General features: G+C 39.8%; 3 protein-coding genes across 4 annotated transcripts; 2 read left to right on the top strand and 1 right to left on the bottom strand.

Moving 5' to 3' along the window:
- Window positions 1-66: 66 nt before the first annotated feature.
- LOC122404498 (phospholipid scramblase 2-like) lies at window positions 67-2,457 on the bottom strand. Its single transcript, XM_043408493.1, has 7 exons — window positions 1,943-2,457; window positions 1,563-1,667; window positions 1,288-1,437; window positions 869-1,092; window positions 579-740; window positions 359-505; window positions 67-277 (listed from the first exon to the last, which is right to left on the bottom strand). The coding sequence occupies exons 1-7, from the start codon at window positions 1,989-1,991 to the stop codon at window positions 257-259; spliced, it is 858 nt and encodes a 285-aa protein (XP_043264428.1). The 5' UTR covers window positions 1,992-2,457; the 3' UTR covers window positions 67-256.
- Window positions 2,458-7,091: 4,634 nt separating this feature from the next.
- LOC122404553 lies at window positions 7,092-15,319 on the top strand. Its single transcript, XM_043408607.1, has 8 exons — window positions 7,092-7,247; window positions 10,190-10,472; window positions 10,794-10,894; window positions 11,951-12,189; window positions 12,419-12,686; window positions 14,029-14,394; window positions 14,565-14,729; window positions 14,864-15,319. The coding sequence occupies exons 2-8, from the start codon at window positions 10,196-10,198 to the stop codon at window positions 14,882-14,884; spliced, it is 1,437 nt and encodes a 478-aa protein (XP_043264542.1). The 5' UTR covers window positions 7,092-7,247; window positions 10,190-10,195; the 3' UTR covers window positions 14,885-15,319.
- Window positions 15,320-16,668: 1,349 nt separating this feature from the next.
- LOC122404687 lies at window positions 16,669-22,082 on the top strand. 2 transcript variants are annotated; one of them, XM_043408875.1, is made up of 4 exons: window positions 16,669-16,915; window positions 17,214-20,966; window positions 21,595-21,808; window positions 21,887-22,082. In XM_043408875.1, the coding sequence occupies exons 2-4, from the start codon at window positions 17,238-17,240 to the stop codon at window positions 22,072-22,074; spliced, it is 4,131 nt and encodes a 1,376-aa protein (XP_043264810.1). In that variant the 5' UTR covers window positions 16,669-16,915; window positions 17,214-17,237; the 3' UTR covers window positions 22,075-22,082. The 2 variants fall into 2 exon arrangements, with proteins under 2 accessions (XP_043264810.1, XP_043264809.1); XM_043408874.1 differs by having other exon boundaries at window positions 16,669-16,967.
- Window positions 22,083-22,286: the final 204 nt, after the last annotated feature.

The following is a 22,286-nucleotide window of genomic DNA, read 5'->3' as shown; positions in this document are numbered from 1 at the left end:
AATTTACGAGCGATTAGATAAGAGACACAGAAAAAACATCGCAGAGTGATGTATCTTTCCCCTAGATTGTATTCGAAAGATCGGTAATACATCGATTTAGATTTCTATGAGCCAGAAAAAATCTAGTAATCGTTTTTGTGCAATTATCCATGTTTCATCATATTTTCGTTCAGAGCTTGTCTCGAATATGAACGAAGCAGATGTTTTTAACGCAAGTCATGTTTTTTTTCATTCAAATCCGCGACGTTCTTCTGATTCATTTGAAGTACATGTGTTCCTAAAATGTGCAAAAATGATACTCTGGACCAAACAGAGCGTTTAAATTTTTAAAGCGAGAACGACAGCGTCAAGTATTTACCACCAGAAACGCCGCAGCGAGTAGCAAGCTTTTCAGTTTTATGTCCGTATCCGCTGGGAACGTAATTAAAAAGGTATAATCGCGAAGTGCATTGTCCCATTGATGTATCAACGATGCAATTTGATGAGTACCATCGACAGAGATCACCTGCGGCAATTTTAAATCTAATTTCTTAAATCCGTTTTGCATTTGTTATTAAGACACTGTAGATATACGTTACTTGGAATTGTGCTTCTTCGTACATGCAACAGCCGCAAACATTCGGACCGAATATGTTGCAAAGTTCGTTTCGCGTCGCGTCGTAGACTGTAAAGCTTGGTCCAATTATACTGAAATTTTGTTCCACGGTTCCTATCACGTTCGAGCTTCCCACCGTGATTTTCTATGTAATAAAAATAACAAACTTAACAAAAAATCTGATTGACATAAAAATTTCTGAGGGCCCCTTCGGATTTTGGGGCTTGATTTATGATATATTCGCCCCTGAACGCGATCGAGACCCGAACTTACGCGCAGTTTGTTCAACGTGAAAGTCCATCTGGAGTTTATTTTCATAATGAACGCTGGTTCGCCGCACTGATCGATAACATTCAACGTAAAGTCACCACGTATCAGTTTGGACCAATTGAATCCGTCCACTCGATTCTCGTGTTTCATCTCCATTGCCAGGAACAACGTTTCCGCTCTTGGCACCTTGACCCTGTACTGGACACCCCTTTCCGATCTAGCCAACACTGACAACAACAAAAAATAGTAACGCAAACGTTACAAATTGTTGACTTTAGAAAAAAATATATTTTTAACTTAACTTCAAGTTAAATGCAACTAAAAAATTTTCAATCGTAGTACGAGACATTTCGGATAGAATAGATACAAATTGATGGACACTGACGCGAACGTGTTCATATCGTGACGAAAAAGGTACACACGTGTACTTAAATCGACGACCTGCTGTATTTCTAATTGTTCCACATTGCCCAAAAAATGGCTCCCCGAGAGCGCGCTCAGCTGAGACCTCGAGGTCGATGTCCAGTTTTGAGTGTTCACCGGAATTGGCCTCCTTGGTTGCTGGATTTCTCCTAAAAAAAATTGTTCCGCGTTATTGGAAAAAGGGCAAAAATATTGCATTTAAATTGCATTTTACCCAACTCTGGTTCCGAGTACAAAGTCTTAAAACGAAATTTACTTTATTGCGTTTGTTTACCTTGCGGCTGTGCCGTAATGACGTTCGGTCTAGAAAGGACAGGCAGTGAATTAAACGCATCATCCCGTTGAATTTCCATCATTTGTATACTCGCGTTGTTGGTCTCTAGTTAAAAAACAGAAGTTTGAGCGGTCTTACAAAGTTCTATAATTCGTAATAAACAAAATCGATGGAATCGCAAGCGTTACCTAGCGATGGGATCGAGAAACGTACTAGAAACAATCAATATCATGTAGACCAGTTTGTAACTGAGTGTTGTGTATAGAGGTTACCAAAACATATATATTAGATTATAAACAGAACACAACGGTAGGAATTGGGCTTGATCCCATTGCTATCCGCGTAAAAAATACGCACAAGGAAGAGGAGAAAGAAATTACCGGAGGTAACAAAATTAAGGGCACTTGGTTTCATTTCCTGTTGCACCATGGCGTCGTATTATGAGATGGCACGGATGACCTGTCCGCGGCATTACTTTCTCTACCCCCGTGTCGTACGCTTTACGGCGATGTGGAGCTCGTCGGATTAATTAATTCTAATGAACTCGTCAAGTGGCGAGGGAATATACGGATCGATCAACCGCGTAAGCGTGAATATTATTACGGGCGAAACAGGTCAGCTTGGCCTTGCCTCGTTCTCCTTTTTATTTTGTTCTCGCGTGTCGTAGGAGTCGACGGGATCCGTGTTTCAGGAAATCCAGATTTTCCCAGGCGCCGCGTTTCGTTGTTGTCATCCTTGGCAGGCTTCTCGGATCACTGAAAAGTCTTTTGTCTGGAATCGAGTTCGACGGTTGCCGGCGATCCTCTTCGATTTTCGTTATCGCTGATAAACGGCCGGTTATCGCGATATCGGATAAGTCGTATCGCCAGCGGCTATCGGACGAGACTGTACTTTGTTGGAGGCAAAACAACGGGACTAGCACAATACTTGTTTATTAAAAATAATAGTAATCTGGTAATGAATAAAATTGTTTTGTTATTGTATGTTAATTAACACCTTGTCCACCACGACGCTCAAATGGCAGCACCTATTGCTCGCTCAAACAAAGATGCGCCCCGTACCGAAATTGGGTATCTGCTCATAAGTGACGTGCGCGCGCATCGATCGTGGGCCTGCCAATCGATGCCTCGTGGTGGCCAAAATCACGGTCGTTGTCCTTGTCGTGTTCGAACCGCTATCGAATACAGTGCTCTCTAGTTGTGCTCAGTAGTGATTCTTATTGTACATTAACGTTCTTTCTCATCGGTGTATCTCACATTTTATGTAATTGCCTCACAAATTATTCAAGGCTCACGCTCATTAATATCATTGCAAAGGTATTATGTGTTTGTTTTTCAATGCATGATAGACGGTTCGCGTGTCATTGCTGTTTGCTTGGAAACTCAACCACGCTCATAAATTCAAGATAAACGCTCATTCATTTTCATGTAAAAACAAATGTATATGCGCTGTGAATAAATTGTGACCACCTTGACTGAATATTTGCAACATTTTTATTTTCTACCGTCTGTTAATTATATGTTCTCGTGACTTTCAAACATTGTGGTATATTTTTAAAATTGACCAACGCGCGATGGCGCCTCGAATGTAATGCTCATCAATAGAGACAGGAGCGGCGGTTCAACGACGCACGGGAACAATGGCGCGCGATAAGCGCCGTGCAACGGGACGCGTTGAAAGTCAAAGCAGACAATAGAAGCGATTAAAATTTAGCGATTCCGTGCCGCGACAAAGGAAAACTTGGCGCGCTAGAAGTTTGATGTTCCCGAGAAACGTTGGAACGAATATCCGTCTTACGCGAATATATGTACATATACGCTGGCGTTAACTTGTTGCATACGAAACGTTCGATTTTCTAGGGCATCTGTAGCTTCCTGTTTACACAATACAACCGACGTAGGCGTCATAAAGACTGTATTTCAGAGGGCATAGTTTTTCACTTAATTTCTTATGTCTTACCTTATGATTACGTAATAATTCTTTATTTTAGAAATAACCTAAAATCGACGACTACAAATGAGAATACCAAGCGACCACTGTCACGAAGGTTTCGTTTCTATTTCGCGTGAGAAATGAAAAAACACACCTCGTATTCGTGTGTCTGGTGTCCACGAACGTTGGTTCACGAGGGACCTATTTATCCATCTTTGCAAGGTTTAGTTTGATGTCAATTAATTCGATTAAATTCTGTAGCCCTTCCGCTTCTACGATATCTAACAAAAATATTGACAGTTACATCACGAAGTATGACGATACGTAAAGCTTGAAATGGGTTGTCAAATTCAGGACTCGACCCTTCGTAATACGAATTATTTTTGATTTATTGATAAGTTATACAATAAGTTATACAATGATAGCCTTTCAAATGGAACAAGGACGCGATCCAAAAAATGTGGAGACCTTTGGTACGAGTACAATCCTCAACCCTCAGACCATCAGATGTTTCAGCGTCTAAGGGTTCACTCAAACTATCGACTTTCTCTTGTACGAGAGTTTGGTCGAGGACCGTCCCTTTTACCGAAAAGGCATGGACCTATACATGGTTTTGCCCCTCGACTGTGGAACAATGCCTTTCACCACTTCTACTAGCCTTCTGCTAACTCTTGTGCGACAGAAAAGTCAATAGCATGAGTGAGCCTTAAGGCAGGGTTTGCTAAGTACCTTTACCGATGAGTTCTTTGGACAGTGTTTCTCAACCTGTTTTTTACTTATCGACCACTTTTAAGTATCATGTATCTTTCAGTGCTGGGTCGATAACGAGAAGTCGATCAATCGACTATTGGTAGATGAAGCGTTGAGAACACAGAATTCACTTGCAATTAACATTAAATTGCAAGCGTGTTTAATAAGTTTTATTGTCAATATGTTTAAGCCAATAATAGTATTCCCATTCGACCGCCAAACCAACCTAACTATACTCTCGTAGTATGGACACGTATTTATGAATCGTCCTGTACATATTTCTAATGAACGAATTCTTTCGAGCTACTCGAATCGGTCACGTGCATACGGGTGGTCGCATTCCTTTAAACGGGGCAGACGCGTCGTTCGATAACCGTGAAACGTGTGGAAACCATAGAAACGAAACGCAGATCCGACGAGAATTTTCTTTGACCCTAGGAAAACCGACTGTGAATTGCAGCAAGAGAGAGGGGAGTCAAGTATTTTGAATGTATCGTAATATATTGGTACCACACAACAGATTGGTAATAATACAGGGTGTTCGGCCACCCCTGGGAAAAATTTTAACGGGGGATTCTAGAGGCGAAAATAAGACGAAAATCAAGAATACCAATTTGTTGATAGAGGCTTCGTTAAAAAGTTATTAACAATTAAATTCAAAAATTTCAAATCGTTCTAAAAAAATTATATTTAGTTACAAGGGTCAATTACAAGCATTTTTGGTGAATAGACATACCTTCGAAATCCTACTCACTTTCGGGAAAAAAATTCGAGAAGGTATGAAATTTTTTGGTGAAAAAAAATTTTTTCAAATCGTTCTAAAAAAATTATATTTAGTTACAAGGGTCAATTACAAGCATTTTTGGTGAATAGACATATCCTCGAATTCCTACCCACTTTCGAGAAAAAAATTCGAGAAGGTATGAAATTTTTCGACAAAATTCAAAAATTTCAAATCGTTCTGGAAAAATTATTTTCGGTTGTGGGAGTCAATTATAATCAGTTTTGGTAATTAGACATAACCTCGAAATCCTACTCACTTTCGAGAAAAAAATTCGAGAAGGTATAAAATTTGTTGGCGAAAAAAAACATTTCAAATCGTTCTAAAAAAATTATATTTAGTTAGAAGGGTCAATTACAAGCATTTTTGGTGAATAGATATATCCTCGAATTCCTACCCAGTTTCGAGAAAAAAATTCGAGGAGGTATGAAATTTTTCGACAAAATTCAAAAATTTCAAATCGTTCTGGAAAAATTATTTTCGGTTGCGTGGGTCAATTACAATCATTTTTGGTCATTAGACATACTCCCAAAATCCTGTGCATTTTCGAGAAAAAAATTCAGTACGGGCGGAACTTTAAACGTTAATAACTTTTTAACGAAACCTCCATCAACAAATTGACGTTCTTAATTTTCGTCTTATTTTGGCCTCTAGAATCCCCCATTAAAATTTTTCCCAGGGGTGGCCGAACACCATGTATATTTAATATAACGCGTTACAATGTTGACGAACGTACAGTGTCCCACTCATCGTTAGAAGAACAGAATCACCCGGTTGAAGCTCACAAGATGTCGGTCTAGTCGACAGTAGCGGCGTAGTAAACACTCCGAGACACTCTCGATGGATATAAGACTGAATATACCCATTTTCCGTTCACTGAGCATCGGTTGACGCCGGATCGCAATAAAGGAACAAAAGGGTGCCCTTTATCTATTGACTTATCCTTCAAACATTATCGTAGCATATACAGGGTGTCCGGCAACAGGTGTTCGAGACTTCAAGAGGTAGTTCTACTTTGCATTACCAATTCCTTGGTTATTGATTCCTATATTAGAAGTAGAATAGGGCGATTATGGCATCCGGAAGTCCGTCTTATTGGAATCCTCTATTTAAGGAACATACATTACGAAGCTAAAATAAACAAGTTTAAAAAATTTTTAAAAATATTCATCGCAATTTAATTAAAATTTATAAACTTTTATTTCGTTTCTTATAAATTTTTATCGCGAGAAATTGTACTCGTATTCATTAAAACTTTCAATATAAAAGTTCAAACTGTTTCCACGGAACTCGTTGAAAAGATTCTGCAACTCTTTCAACCTCTGCAATAGAAACTCTACTCGTTGACGCTACGCGTATCAATATTTTGTTTTTAAATACGACAGGCTTGTACATTACTCTTGTCACCGTTTTAAATTCTAGTGGTCGTAGCTACTATACACATGTACAATACATATACAGAGTGTCTGTATCATTACTAGCATTTCTTTTGTAAATGGTAAGCAATGAAGAAAAAGGGTTTGTGTTTCCGTTATAAATTCCAAATTGGAACCGACAGGTTGCAGCATTTACTAACAAAGAATGACCAGTGAACGAAATTAGGGCACTTTACACATGTACAGTCAGTCCCTGTATAAGACGATAGTTAATTTAACCTACTTATGTTATTTTAATTGTCTACTCTTCCTACGTTACGCTTTGTATATCAATATATTGTATATTAAAATTAAAAAATTTTTTTTAAATATAAGATGCGCTATTGTTTTGTCCCGGAAGCGGGTTGCACGTGTCGGGGTAATACTCCGTTGGCACGCGATGCCCAGGCGAAAGAGGACCTCGAAATGCACGGGAAGGGTTTGGATACCACCGTTTCTGTTCGAATCAAAATGGTCGATCGCCTCCTCGGCGGCTTAATAATCGGCTCTTCCGCCGCGGAAACCCGATTCGCGCGTTCATAATTTTCCGGTCGGTGTGTTTGCTTAGGCACACCCCGCGCCTTTACTTGTTGCTGCCGCCCGATCCGACGCCATTTCCATGCGCGTTTCTATCGATCCCATCGGCCGCTATATAAAAGCCCGCGTCGTCGATACCCGCGGAAGAACAGACCGGAATTCCATGTACACCCTCTCATCAGTCGTCGCGAGGACCTGTAACAAACCAACGGAAAATAACGCACATCGCCGCAGAACGACCGTGTCACGCGAATGTGTAATTAAAACCAAGTAAGTCCAACACCCCTCTTCTTCTCCCCGCCGTTTCCGGTTCTTTAATATTTCTTTCGGTCGTTCCGTCCAAACACCCTCATCACTCCTCTGTGATTCGTCGCGATTGTCTTTCGAAAAATTTATCGGGTTGCTGGGCGTTTTCAATCCCCTTTCCAACGATCGAAAACAAATTGCAAACTCGTTCGAAAGTGTCCCGTTTGGTGGTTGAGGATTCCGGGTCAGAAATCGGTCGCGTTTCGTGTCACCATCTGTTAGGCGTCGTTGACCATCGACTGGGTAGTCCGTGACCGTGGCAAGTTCGCGTTAAAGGTGAATGATCCGAACGTTATTTGAATAGAGATAAACAGTGGCCTTTCGCGTGTCGAGAGACAGGCGTGACGTCGATAGTCCCGGAGTCTGGACGAAAGTTATCGATTCACGGCCCTCGTTGGACCCGGGATCCTGGCGGCCATCGCGATGATAACACTGACGCGTAGCTATTCCGTGGGTTCGATTACGTAGCAATTTCGATTGGGGAGTTCGGGCACAGGTCTTAACAGCGATTGAAAATATTCTTCTTTTGGGGGTTCCTGAAAACTGTGAGAATCCTGTTAAGTAGAGATTGAAAAGGCAACGAGAGCACGTAGTAGGAGTTTCGTGGGTTCATCAGTAAAGGCATCCTGGGAGCCCCTGCTTTAGACGCCGGGATATTTAGTAGTCGGTCGTGGAGAGTATATATAGAAACGAAAGGTCGGTCGAGCGCTTGCGAGAGAACGATCCACCTGGCGGCAAGTACGGGAGGTAACGACCCCACAAAACTCTTACGAGAACCGAAAACATAATTGTTTATGGACTTATCTGTTCTAGATTATTTAGACTTCGGTTACCGGTTGTTTTATTATTATTTTTCAATTCTCCGTAGTAAGTACGCTGTAATGACAATTAATTTGAAAATGAATTAGCATTGGGAGACCGGAATGTATCCTCTTGAACCTCCTCATTGAACCAGTGCTTCGTAGATGTTACGAGATCCCTTTTGGTACAATTTTTATCCGCGAATATCCTTAAAGTGCCTTTCCGCGAGTGTTTACCGCTTCATTGGATAACGAGATTCTCACAGGTAAACCAAGCTCGTTTAAATAGGATCTAACAAGGGGAGGTCATGACCTGCCAAACCTGGGATTTGAACCAAATTTGGCAGAGTTGTAGGGGCCGATGTCCAAAAGTAATCTGTAAAATACTGGACGTTTATGGGCAGCCATTTTTGAAAAAAATGACTTTAAAGTTTTAAATTTCGAAGTTGTCGGATCGAATTCGTTTTTTTTTTTTTAAATTTCAAGTCACGACGATGGGAACACAAAAGTCCAATACATTTTTGCCGTACAATCAATAGTTTAGCCAAAGATTTGAGTTTTTTGTAACGGGGTAGATGCGTATACATATATAGTGTAGTTTGAGTGGTAGCCGTGGAGTTAAAGTCAAAGAATTCGGCGTAGAAGACTGGGGTTTGTATCCCCACGAACGTGTGAATTAGTTCATTTTGTTTTTTTTGCTTTTTTCCCCTTATTTTTTAATTTTTATTTATTTTTAATATTATGAAAATAGTTGGCTGTTACAAATGATGATTTGTCGTTAAATATAATATCTCTCGCGCTGATCGTAGTTTTGTTACCAAGCAATACTGTTTTCTTCCAAGCAACGTTTTAATGTTTTATTAATTTATTAATTTTTTTTTTGTCAAAAGAATTTGCCTTTTACACGAGAAAAGTGTTGGATTTAAAAAACTCAGCCTATCTTCCTTCATCGCAGTACCCACTTATAAACAAATTAAAGAAGATCGCTTCGAACCTTGTTTTTCAAAATCCAACACAAGCATAACAATGCCTATAGATTGCATCACTCGTCGCGTTTCACTACTACGTCTTCATACGCGAGGGACTTCTCCGCTCTTTTAACAGAATCGATACCCGACTTAGAGGAGATTACACGAAACTACTAACACACATTTCCACCCTTCGTCAAAGACGTAGGGTGTTCCCCGAAGAAACTCGAACGATTCGAGCACGGAATCCTGTTTCGAATAATAATTTCCGGTCCTTCCTCTTATTTTCGACCATTTATCACTAATTCGATGATAAATTTAATTCTGTGGCCCTGGAAATTTTCAAACAATCGATTAGATCGAGAATGAGGAAGAAAACAGTCGTCATTGTTAATAGCAAAATAATCCATTTACCAATTTTCTTGCGTTGTCAATATCGAGCAATAACAAATAATTATAACGAAGGGGGCGGTGTGCAGATCGGATGGTAAAAGGAAAAAGAATTATACAATAATTATTAAAAACAATCCACTATGCACACAGCAAATAATATTATACATATAAATTGAAAAGAACACTGGAGAATCTATTCACGCACAACTCGCCGGGCATAACCTTCTCTCCACTCGTTTTTTAATCTTCTACTCGCTCCTCCAGATGTCGCTCTATCTGTTCTCTCTCTCACTCATTCACACACCCGCATACTTCGTCACTCCTCCCACGCAATAACAACAATCTCGTTCACAGGCGGTTCTTTTACGTCTGAAAAAACTAAAATCTGGATTAGACGATCGAAACGGCTGGCCAGCAGTCTTAATTAGATTACCCCTGTTGGTTTTTCTCTTCTAAAAGAGAAAGTTTTCTTTGTGTGACAAAAACCATCGACGCGTATATTGCGTTTCGAGTTTCGAGATACAAGCCAAGAGGGTGCAGCTGTGTCGCTTCCTTGCTTGTTTGGACGAAGTATAGGACCGATTGCGTTTCTTTCGAACCGTGCAGACGTACCTTCCAAGTGTTTCTAATAAAGCTTGGTCAAAAGTTATCTCTAATTGTTTTTTTCATTCCACCACCTATTTCCAATAACCCCCATAGTGAATAAGGCTCTCTTGTTAATAATAGGTGTTCGTTGTTTTCGAAGGTGAAAATGCTGCGGCAAGAATGGCTCTTGATTTTGTTAATCGTGGGAACGACCACGGCGGTGACGCCCGCGGCCTACCAAGCGAAGGTGGAGAGGTTGAAGAACGTTCTGGACGCCATCGCGAGGAAGCTACGGTACCTGGACACTAACTCGCAAGAATATTACAATGATCTGCGATCCTTCAAGCTCCACGATGGCGAGGGGGATAGAAAGTTCGACAGAGAGCGGCCGAGCGACAGGGAAATTGACGTGGAAGACGAGGAGATCGAATTCTTGCCAAACGGTAAATTAAACCTCTCCCTACGACCACTTTAGGGGCAATAGAATGACTATGGTTAACAAAGGTGTATACTCTATTTGATCGATGGTATTTCTTATGACTCAATATTCCAATAATAATAATTTTAAACGGTAAATTAAATTAAATTAAACCTCTCCCTACGACCATTTTAGGGTCAATGGAATGACTATAGTTAACAAAGGTGTATACTCTATTTGATCGATGGTATTTTTTGTACTCAATATTTTAATAATAATTTTAATAATAACATATCCTTGATAACATATTTATCTGTGAAAGTATCGAAAGAAATGTTCGTTTCAGAAGTTGGACAGCGCGAAACGGTGGGAAACGGTTTCCAGGACTTACATAACAAACTGCTAGAGAGAGCGATGCAAGATTACATGGAAAGCGTCCCGCAACAGGTAATAGGATTAGTTCGATTCCATCGCCTCTGTTCGACGAAAGAAAACGCTATTAGTTGAGAGTCAATGAAAGAATCGATTTCAAGTACCTACCACACAATAGACCTGTTGGGAGCAATTCAATTCTTCCCCTCCTTTACGGAATCAGGCTACTCTGAAAGGCACAGACACGTGTCTATAGTGTAAAGCAGCTTTCGTTCTCGAGAAACCTTCTACATGTATAAGCGGGGGTTTAACCGACACGTTCCATTCTCCGACTGACTATCTGGCACCTGGTTATCCGAATAACTATAATAGAACAAATTTTAGAAAAATTTTTCGACGAAATTAAAAAATTTCGAATCACTCTAGAAAAATTATTTCTAGTTACAGGGGTCAATTACAATCATTTTTGGTGAATAGATGTACCCCCGAATTCCAACGCAGTTTCGAGAAAAAAATTCGAGGAGGTGTGAAATTTTTCGGCGAAATTAAAAAATTTCAAATCGTTCTAAAAAAATTATATTTAGTTACAAGGGTCAATGACAAGCATTTTTGGTGAATAGGCATATCCTCGAAATCCTACCCAGTTTCGAGAAAAAAAATTCGAGGAAGTATGAAATTTTTCGACAAAATTAAAAAATTTCAAATCGTTCTAAAAAAATTATATTTAGTTACAAGGGTCAATGACAAGCATTTTTGGTGAATAGGCATATCCTCGAAATCCTACCCAGTTTCGAGAAAAAAATTCGAGAAGGTATGAGATTTTTCGACAAAATTAAAAAATTTCAAATCGGTCTGAAAAAATTATTTTTGTTTGCGGGGGTCAATTACAATCATTTTTTATCATTACACATACCTCCGAAATCCTACGTATTTTCGGAAAAAAAATTTCTTACCGAAAATCTAATTAGGAGGGGTCAGTCAAGAAACAAGAGCGTAGCCCTCTGGCGGCGAGTACGGAAGGCGACGCTACAAAGCCCTTTGTCTCAGTAATTCCGAGGGCGTCTTATACAATTTTATCCAGCATGATACTCACGACCGGCGGTGTAAATCTAATATTCGAATATGCTTCAGGAGGAACCAGTCACTTCGCTGTTCAGAGAACGCGAGAGGAGCTCCAACCGTCGCAAGAGGGGTGGCGGTAACGAACGACTGAACATCGACAGCAAGGAGTTGGGGAAACTGTTTTTGGAGGAGCTGCAGGGCCGTTCGCCGTACGGTCTCGGGGACATGGACGACGAAGTGTACACGGATGCTCGTCAGATGCTTTACGATCGATACAGGGGCGATCGGGGCAACAACAAACTTTACGAGTCAGTGTACAACATAATTCCTCCAGAAACGTCAGGCACATCCTCTTAATGCTCACACTGATCTACCTGAACCGTCGAAATTGATCAGCTTTCTTTATTGGATTTGTACAGAACACTGTATTCTTTGTTAATTGCAATGTTGTATTTTCTAAACGTAGAATGCAAAGAAAAATAATTATTTTAAAATTTAAGTCGAATCATACTAACGATACCCATCCTTTTATGGCAGAAACGTGGGCCCCATGTCCTGGGGCGAATTGCTGAACAAGCAGTCTTTGATTCGAGGGCAAGGTCGAGAGCCAGACGAGAACGAATTCGCTGACCGAGAACAGGATCCCAATTTGCTGTACCTCTCTCTGGCCGAACGGAGAAACGTGAACGGGAGATATCCGATTGGACGGGATTTCAAGACCTACCAGAACATGGCCAAACGATACCCTGTCGCTAAGAGGAGCGCAAAACCATTATCGACCAAGAAACAAGTCACGGACCCCAAGGTAGTCTCGTGAAGCTTCTCAGGCGATCGCCAGTCGTAGGTGCCAGCATGAAATGTCGTTTTCTAAAGCGTCAAATTTTTCCAATGCTTAATAATTTATATGTGCCGTACATGTATTTCAGACGTAACACAGCTGAAAAGAAACGTGATTTTTAATTTCGGTACACGCTTGTCTATCGATCACCAAACGTGCGCAAACTTAACCTGAAAATTATTCACCTTTGCGTCATTTAACCAGAGATAAAAAACAACTGTGTGTCTATTCTTATTCTTAATATTTTTGGTTGAGAAACTTACTTTTTCTGGAGTTGTGTCGCTTTTGAAGTACATACAAGGTAATTCATGAATACGTGTCAAAAAAGTTGCTTCTTAGGTGCTTTCGTTCTTCCATATCGAGGGAGTTTACTGTATTTACGGATCACCCTGTGTATATGTGTGATATAGTCGAAGTACAGTTTTCGTACAGAATTGTAGCTCCCGTGTGTGATTTTGTTTGATCCCGAACATCGACGTTGGAGTATTCTATGCCCGTTTCCCTCTTAATTGATCGAACAATGTAACTGCGCTTAAATCCTGCCCTCGAGGGGACATTCGCTTTTGTGGGTAAAATATTTATTAAACGAAATTACAAAAACTATCAATCGAAAACTTTGTTCATTAATTTCCGTTGTCAATACCATTTGATATATCAATTACCGACTGATTTCAATTGTTTATGTCGCGGTACAGAGTCCTGTAGTTAGTTTGTTAATTGACCCGTGCTCTTACGACAAATTTACAAGGTTTTAGGTTTAATTTACGATATTCTCAATAATTTGTGAAATATTAATGATTAAAGTTTCATTATTATCTATAAATATAATTTTAATTAATTAATTTCAGTTAATTAGCCATTGTTAGGTTGAATTTATCTATATTAAGAGAAAAAAACCGTATGTAGTCAACCGGGAATCGAACTTGGATCAACCCGGGTGGAAGTGTCTTACTCTACCTCACGCCCCACGATAGTAATTCAAATTTTATATATTAAAATTTGTATATAATAATGAAACTTTAATCATTAATATTTCAAAAATTATTGAGTATCTGCCCTATAATGTTATTACGTAATAATGGGGTCTGAAAAAAATATAAAAAATAAAAATGTGCGAGCTATAAGCCAAAGCATTTGGTCAAGTAAATTTTGAGACATCGAACAACCGAATTGACGAGAAAACCGTATCGTCTAATTCTTGTTGCAAAACTGAAGTTGCAGAAAAGACGACGTTTCATGTATCGTCGACTGCATAACAGCCGTATAGTAATTGACGATAACGGCACGTGTTGCGGACTTTTGTTCGAAGGTCGCGCAAGATCTAGGCGCGTTGTTTGGCACGCAATCCACCGACGGCCATAACCGTACTCACGGCCACGATCACGAGCACGAGCACGAGCACGACCATGACCATGACCATGTCCATGATCGTGACCATGACCATGATCATGATCACGATCACGAACACGATCACGAACACGAACACGAACACGGGGAGCAACATATGCAGGAGAGCACTTCCGAGGCGCCGAATGTGACCCCGTCGCCTAAAGGACAGAAGACCGACAAATTAAAACCCATCGAGATAAAAAAGAAGAGCATCGATTGGTCGCAATATTTCGGCATAGACCGGAGGAGAAAGAAGGTGGCAGCCATGTTGGAACGATACTTCGTGGTAACATTTTTTAGTTATCTTTCGTGTTTCTAATTTTTTTTTTACTCTGACAATCTTTAATATAAAGATATATTTTTGTAGTTGAAAAATTACAAAACTTCAATAATTTTTATATCGATCCGTTCGATCGATGAATTGTTCGGATAAGTTTTACTGGTAACCTTTTTCAGAACCAGGGATATAATCTAAGGGGGAACGATCGAGAGAACGAAGAGCTGAACTACGAGACAGACGATAACTTAGAACCGATGCGCTCCAGGCTGAAGAACGTTGGCGACAGAATCGTTCAGATCGCACTGAAAAACCCCGACTTGGACGATGATGTTTTGCAGAAGGTATGATTCGTGCATTGTCTGATCTGTATCGTGCTTGGTCTCATGTTTCCTCAATTAATGAGAAATAGAAAGGGAGTACGAACGTGCATCGGATGTCTGCATACGTACATTTACGTTGTAACATGTTTACGTAGGACCGCGGCGACACGAATTGAAGAGAGACGCAAGACGTGGGACGCGGAGTGATAGGAGTGGGCGTGGCTGACCTGCTTATAAGTGGGGGAACCAACTGACTAGCGGTAAGAGTGGTAAAACACGATCGAGGAAGATGTTCGACAGCCCTAATCTAGACTGAAGAAACAACGGTGGAACCTTTCGTCATTAGCAACAGATAAATAAAGAAACTTGGAGAAATATTTCGCAAAAGGCAGCAAATTTTTCCAACACAAACAAAATGTTATAAATTAATAAATTTCCCTTCATTGATCATTTTCTGTTTATCTCATCGTTGTTTCACTATTTGCGCAAATCGCTCGACGGATATGAATTGTTCGTAATCAAGGTCACGCGATTCGTCTTGAAATCAGTTATTATGCAATAATGATAAAAAACCTAAACCTCGATGACCTTGAAAAAAAATTGTTTGCTGTCACGATATTTGATTGGTTCCCTTTCGAACCAATCGGATGCTTTTGTTCGAAACCGAACCGTATCGTAAACATTCCTTGATAGAGAATAAATAATGTGAATATTAATATAAATCAACCTTTATTTTCGAAACCGTTCCAACCACTGGACACAACAAACTAATGAAATTATTTTATAATTCACGTTACGTACAAATTAATTTTCTAAATAAATGTATTTTGTTTTATTCATCAAAGATTCCGGTTCATTTTCACGAGAGAAATTATCAATAAACTGACCGTTAGTTCGATGATTTTTCGTTTGATTCGGTATTCTTATCCGCCCATTGTTTCAATTCTTCGAAAATTTCGAGGCATTCGGAAGTATACAGTTTCAGAAATTCCAGTTGCAATTCGGCACATTCGACTAAAAATTGAACGCAACGTCAAGTCTCTCGCGCTTTCACCATCCACTGTGAAATGAAATAAATTTTTAGAAGCATACCCCTCCATTTTGAAACCACTTCTAATTTCTTTCTCAATTCCGTGTTCAGCTTGTCCATTTGAAAAATAATATCCATATTAGAGTCTGACATTGTTTTATGGAAAATTAATGCTCCGAATAATTTGTACGATTAAATTTCAAACTGCACCGTTATCTCGACCGTGAATACAATAACTGCATAGCGACGCCATCTATGAACTAAAATGGGCCCACATATTTATCAGTTCCCGCGTTTACAAATGTATCCGGAATATATTCGATTACTGAACGGATAAATTAAAATAAATTTATGTAAATAATTAGTTATATGTCGATATGTATTTTATAACAAACGAAATAATGGAAATAATTTTTCATCATAATTCATATGGAATCTTTGGTGTTTAATATTATCATAGACTAGATACCGTATAGACCTATCATTCAATGCATTTTCGTACATTTATAGCTTCTCCGATTTCAGTCGTTCAGTGGACTATAGCTCTTATTCTAGAATACTTTTCTATATCTACTAATATAGTATATATTTTTATACTTGTAAAAATATATTAAATGATAGATCTATTCTATACCTCGTTTAACGAATACCTTGGTTTACCATTAGAGGGCCCCGAATATTAACTGATTCCCAGAAATTCCAAATGAGTAGTGAATTCTATTAAATACCAAAATCCTTCGATATCTTGATGCGTCACGTTTCCAAATCAAGCGACACATCGCGTTCTCGCGAGTACTGCTTGCATTCGCAAGACGGCTCGCGATTGGTCGACCTTAGAAACGTACTCTGTCACCTCTACCGCTCTATGCCGAAACAGAGCGGATCTAGAATTACATAATCTATGATTACCCAAAAGTGGCGATGGCGTTTTATGGTCTGTGTTCCTTCGTGAATAAAAAGTGGCGTTTTCGTGGTATTTTCTATGGGAGACCGGTTCATTAATACGAGTGTCGTGAGCGGTACTGAGAAAATACGTTCGAGCAAAACGAATACGGTATACGAAGCGAGAAGGGAGAAGTGTAAAAGTAGCTAGCACGAGAAAATACATGAGCTCCCGCTTTCGACGGCCGGCGAACATATTTGTCTCCGGCGGCAAATATAATATTTCGACAAAGTGGTACAAATAATCCCGTCGTAAAGGCACGTCTGGCTGTATGTGATCAATTGTGGTATGTTTCATTCCCGGTGACGCGGGATTTTTGATATATTATCGCGATCACATGACGTTCCCGCCGTAACCTTCCATACTCGTAAACACCGTATCATTATATAGGGTGTCCTTGAATTTTGGTACGAATATTTCGAATACTGTGGTAAAGTGGCTAATCGTGTTCAATTGATTACATTTGATCGACCATGCTCTGATATCGATTAAACATCGCGCGGCAAATTTTCATATGTATTTTATATTTCAGCGTACCGTCGAAAGGGTCGTAACAATGTCTGAAACAGAAAAAATAGAGAACTGTGAGATGGAGAGCGGAAATACATCGTCTGCAAGTTTACAACACAATCCCTTGGAACATAGCGGACTTAGTAACTATAACGAAAGTCAAGATTTTCATCTGGTGGATTTCGATGACGAAAAATCGTTGGATAAATCCACACAGAGTATGGAACAATCAAAGTCCGAAGAGACCAAGTTGTCTTCTCAGGTAGCTGATAATATGGAATCGGTTTCAAATATGATAGAAACTGCAGCAATGGGGGACGAAGCAAACTGTCCTGACGCGGGAAATGATAAATGTACGAATTTGGAAAACACCCAGAATATAGAATCGCACGAAGCAACGAAAGAGAAAGAATCTTGTAACGATATTTGTAGCTCGGAAAACAATAGCAAACGTTCGGAAGAAGAGGAGGAAATAATACAGTGTACACCGCCTGATGCTTATTCGCCATCAAAGAAGCAAGTACCAAGTAATACACCAACATTGAGCCTGAAACGTAAAGCAGATTCATTCGACGAACCACCAAAGAAGATCTTGAGAACGATGTCCAGGGAAAATGTATCGATTTTTGAAAACAAAAATCTCGAGGAAGAAGAAAGGTGTCAGTCGGTCAAATCTGACGATTCTCATCATGAGTTTAACACAAATTGCGCTGATAAAAATGTCATAATTGCGGAAACACAAGATGTCATGGAAGATGAAGACTTAGAAATTGTACTTGAAAAGTCTGCGATAGACGATGAGAAGACTATGGATTCTAAAAACCAGTCCGAATCACAGATGACGAATTATGAAACAAATAAGAATGAAAATTTAAAAGATACGTTAAAAGTGAACGATGGTAGTATAAGCAAAGAACACAACGAGGATATTTCTGACGCGAAAAGTGTCACGCAATCCAGTGACAATATATCTCCATCTGTTCAAACAAAAGAAACAGACAGTGTGTCTTCTAAAATAGCAACAGTTGAAAAAATGGAATCAGATACAAATAATGCGAGCGCGAGTGGTGTACAATTGATCGAAGATTCTCCTGACTGTGCAAAGGATACCAACACGATGCAAGTTGAAAAGGCGGTTGATAAAGAGAATGGTATTGAATCCACAACATATATCGATTTAGAAGAGAAATGTAACGACACTCAAGAATCATCGATTCCTAAGAAAACGACGAACGAAACTCATTCGAACGCGAACCATGCTAATATCTGTAACTTGAGGAACAGCATAGAACTTATATACGATAAAACCACCGTTCACGAAGCTAAAACAAAAGCCAAAGAATTGATAGAGATCGATGAAGACGGGGAAAAGATCGTGATAGATTCCTCTCTAGACGATTCCGACTTGAAGCCAGAGAATAAAAATGTCTTAGATAAGATGAAAGCGGAAACAACGTATAAAAGCTGCTACGATAGTAAAAGCAGTAGCGAATTTAGTTATAAATCGTTGGAAACCACCAAAGAGTCGTCGCTCGAGTCTGCTAAATCTAGTAATAAACTTGTAAATGGAAGCAACGAATCCAAAAGGTTCGATCTCGATAGTACGGTTAGTGCACAGTCCGATACGTTTAACGATTTGCCAATCGTACTCGACAAGGTAGATAATACTTCGATGGCTGTACATAATCTGAACAGACAGAACAAAACTGTTGCGCCTGTCCCCAAAGACAACGATCATGCCGAATTGTTAAGCGTAAGCGACCTCATAGCGGATGATAGAAATAAATCAAACTTAACTCATAGCAGTTCCATAACGAAACCCTTGTCGGTAGAAAAGGAAATTGGTATATACGTTAAAATGAAATGCTTGTTGAGTATCGATGAAAGTACAAAGGAATTTCTCGGTAAAGAAATCACCGGTGTACAGTGCGAAGCTGTTCCAGAGACCACTCTGATACGACAGAAGAATAACGACACGTCGTCATCGCTGGCGGACATCTCTGGAAATGACAATAAAGATACATCCCCCGGGTCGGTGAACAGCAATCAGCACATGTACCAGCTGAACCCTTCGAGGCTTTCGTTTGCATCGACGATAAGTTCAGCGAGTTCCGCGTCTAGCGCTGCATCGCTGGCGGTCAAATTCGCGATGAAAGACAGTATGCATTTCTCTTTGCCACGTGTACCTGTGAAACATGCGAAAAGGCACGTTCAAGATATACACTCGTTGAATGACAAGCAAGCAATAGAAGAGGCGCACGATCGCCTCAGTAAAGAGTGGCAAAACAGCCATCTACTTACAACGACTGTACTAAATTTCGTGAACATGGAGCTCAGCGGAACCGATACGTACAACGTTAGCAACGAAAGGATAGACGAGCAATTGCAAAAGATCCGTTCCTCTACGCCGGAGGTTCAGCAAGAAATTGTTCAGTTGCAAACTCCTAAAAGCTCGAAAAAGAGCAGAACCGTAAAAAGGCCGAGGAGCAAAACAATAAAATCTGACGACCAATCGAACGGTTTGAACAAAGTCTCATCGAAGATTCTCGTCCCCGCGGAGAGCAATAATACACCGAGCAAGAAGAAAACTAAAACGGAGCCTCTGGACAATATTTCGAGCACCGTGGACGATTTATCGAAATCGTCGCCGCAAGTAATAACTGACGACCTGATTGGCAGAGAAGTGTTTGCCAAATGGTCCGACAATAATTATTACCCTGGCACGGTTATCGATAAGGTCAAGATGAAGTATAAGGTGAACTTCTACGACGGTAAAAGTAAAGTACTTATAGAGGACTTTATTATAACAATACCGAAAGTTATGAAGCAAGGTTTTTCCGTGTACGCGACGACCAAGAACGATGATTACGGTTCGTGCGGTATAATTGTCGATTCGCAAATTGTAAATAACGAAGTATATTATACGGTGGAAACGGACGAGGGTGAGAAGATACGAGTCCAAGTCAAAGACATATTTTTGTCGTCCGATCAGGCCCAAATATTGAAAGAAGAGCTGAATTCGGAAAACAGAAGTCTTCCATCCACGCCGAAGCTTCTTGGCCAAGTTACCTTGGACAACGTGGTCGACGGTAAGAGACGTTCTCGACGAATTGCTACCCCCGGTTTTCCAACACCGAAATCTAGATCGTTGCTAACGCCTACGGGTAAAAGCGCGTCAGAACCGTCTGTCTCCGGTATAGCTTCCACGATTAGTAAAGAAAAGAAAGGATCGTTCGAGAGCGACGGTATATCCACCGACTCGAACGTCTCCATGAAAGAGGAAATGTCGTCCATAGGCGTGCAGCCTGAGATAATTGGTACGCCGCACGAGCAGATCGTGAAAGGGCCACAAAGTCGTATTAAAAGTAAATCAAGAAGCAAGAAGAAAGTAGAGGACGAGGAAACTATTGCTACCTTTGGCCCGATACCGAGCCCGGATTCGAACTTGTTTAAAGGCATGTCCTTTATTCTAACCTGTACGTCGGTGGAAACTATCGACCGATACCAAGCCGACAGCAAAGATTGCAATTCGGATCCGGAAACCGAGAACGAGGAGGAATGGTCGAAGAAACCGTTCGTCAGGGACAGATTGAACATGCAAATAGTGGTGGGCGGTGGGAAAGTTTATACAGATTTCAATGATATTCCGCAAGATGAGTACAAAAATACAAAATTGATTACGAACGTGCCAAACACAACCGCGAAGTCGTTGTTGTGCCTCTCGGTCGGTATAACTGCGTACAATCATAATTGGATCATAAGGTGCTGTCAAGAGGCGAGTATTGCAATTGAACATGTTTTGCAAAACGCTTGGAGGTACGAAAAATTGTTTGATTCGTAGAGAGATGTTGCACGATGCGAATGATTCGTTGGCAGGGGCGTAGAAGAGATTTATTAACGCTAGAACTACCAAGAATTATGGTGCGTTTATTTGGGCCAAAGAAATTAAAACTATAGAAACTTGAAGAAAGTATAATCCGTTCTCGTTATAGAAAATTGTGATAAATTGTGATCATTTTAACCACTCGGTAGTTCTAGTGTTAATAAGATAATAGTAGGGAATATGAAGAGAACGGTATCAATTTGCTAAAAGTAAATCAGCAATATTTATATTTAGTCTGTTTATGCGAGTTACATTTACTAGTCCTCCATCGAAGCAAACAATCTTTTTCGTATCTTCAACTGTTTATGAAGTGTTTCTCGAACTGGAATAAACTGTGTTTTTATAATACAGATAACCCTCCTATAACACGGTAGATAGGTTCCTAGAAAATGCTGTGTTGTGTGAAACCGTGTTATATGAGACCCAAAGCCAGTACAAAACAAGAACGATGACGTTTGAGAAACGCTGCTGTATGATATGCATATATAAAAAGGTGTAATCTTGTGCATGTTCTTTACAGGGAAAAATTGTAAATCCTGCAGAGGATAAACTACCCGCAGGATGGAGTTTGGACAAAAAATCATACGTTGAAATGTTTCAAAGACCCGACAAGAAACCGTTGAATCAAGTTGTTGTAATTATTCCAGTTATACAGTCTGAGAAGCAGTTCACTACACTTTGGCGCCAAATTTGTGAAAATGCAGGTGCTGTTGTCTTATTAGCAGATAAGCCAGGTACGAATGTTCTTTGTGGTAAACATTTTCCGACTATAAAATTGTAATTGATTGCTGAATAAGTGCATTGATTTTCAGATGCAATGGAAAGTTTTGTAGAGGGGACGGTAGTTATTACGAACAGATCGTGTCCGTCTTGGGCAATAGCGAAAGCTGACGAACTAGAGATTCCGTTGCTTTCCACGACATGGGTTGTTCAGTGTTTGATAGAAGGGAAATTATGTCGATATGATTCACAATTACGTTATAAATATAATTATATATAAAATTAGGTACATTTAACTATCCAGAGACGTCTAAGTTTAAGGGGTTACACTGGTGTAAAAGTTACAAAAAATAGAAAATTCTATTTTCCTTTAAAAAATTAATTCAAACTTTAAAAATTGATTTCTGGGTAGGTAGATGAGTAAACTGGGTGGCTGAGGCAGTGTTTTATACAACTTTTCTTTACAGGATTTTCTAATTTGATTATTTTCGT

Source organism: Colletes gigas, unplaced genomic scaffold (assembly GCF_013123115.1).
Source record: "Colletes gigas isolate AHSC1104 unplaced genomic scaffold, ASM1312311v1 Colletes_gigas_Sc00003, whole genome shotgun sequence".
In the NCBI taxonomy this organism is placed as follows: domain Eukaryota; kingdom Metazoa; phylum Arthropoda; class Insecta; order Hymenoptera; family Colletidae; genus Colletes; species Colletes gigas.
The sequence above is the reverse complement of the archived record's forward strand: the minus strand, read 5'-3'. Positions and strand labels throughout refer to the sequence as shown.

Coding starts and splice junctions, on each gene's coding strand:
- LOC122404498 (XM_043408493.1), bottom strand. CDS start 1,991: ATGGTGCAACAGGAAATGAAACCAAGTGCCCTTAATTTTGTTACCTCC. Junction 1,668..1,942: donor CCTTAATTTTGTTACCTCCG/GTAATTTCTTTC, acceptor TTTTTTAACTAG/AGACCAACAACGCGAGTATA. Junction 741..868: donor TCACGTTGAACAAACTGCGC/GTAAGTTCGGGT, acceptor TTTATTACATAG/AAAATCACGGTGGGAAGCTC.
- LOC122404687 (XM_043408875.1), top strand. CDS start 17,238: ATGTCTGAAACAGAAAAAATAGAGAACTGTGAGATGGAGAGCGGAAAT. Junction 20,967..21,594: donor TCATAAGGTGCTGTCAAGAG/GCGAGTATTGCA, acceptor TGTTCTTTACAG/GGAAAAATTGTAAATCCTGC. Junction 21,809..21,886: donor CTTATTAGCAGATAAGCCAG/GTACGAATGTTC, acceptor ATTGATTTTCAG/ATGCAATGGAAAGTTTTGTA.
- LOC122404553 (XM_043408607.1), top strand. CDS start 10,196: ATGCTGCGGCAAGAATGGCTCTTGATTTTGTTAATCGTGGGAACGACC. Junction 12,190..12,418: donor GGCAACAACAAACTTTACGA/GTCAGTGTACAA, acceptor CTTTTATGGCAG/AAACGTGGGCCCCATGTCCT. Junction 14,730..14,863: donor ACGATGATGTTTTGCAGAAG/GTATGATTCGTG, acceptor ATGTTTACGTAG/GACCGCGGCGACACGAATTG.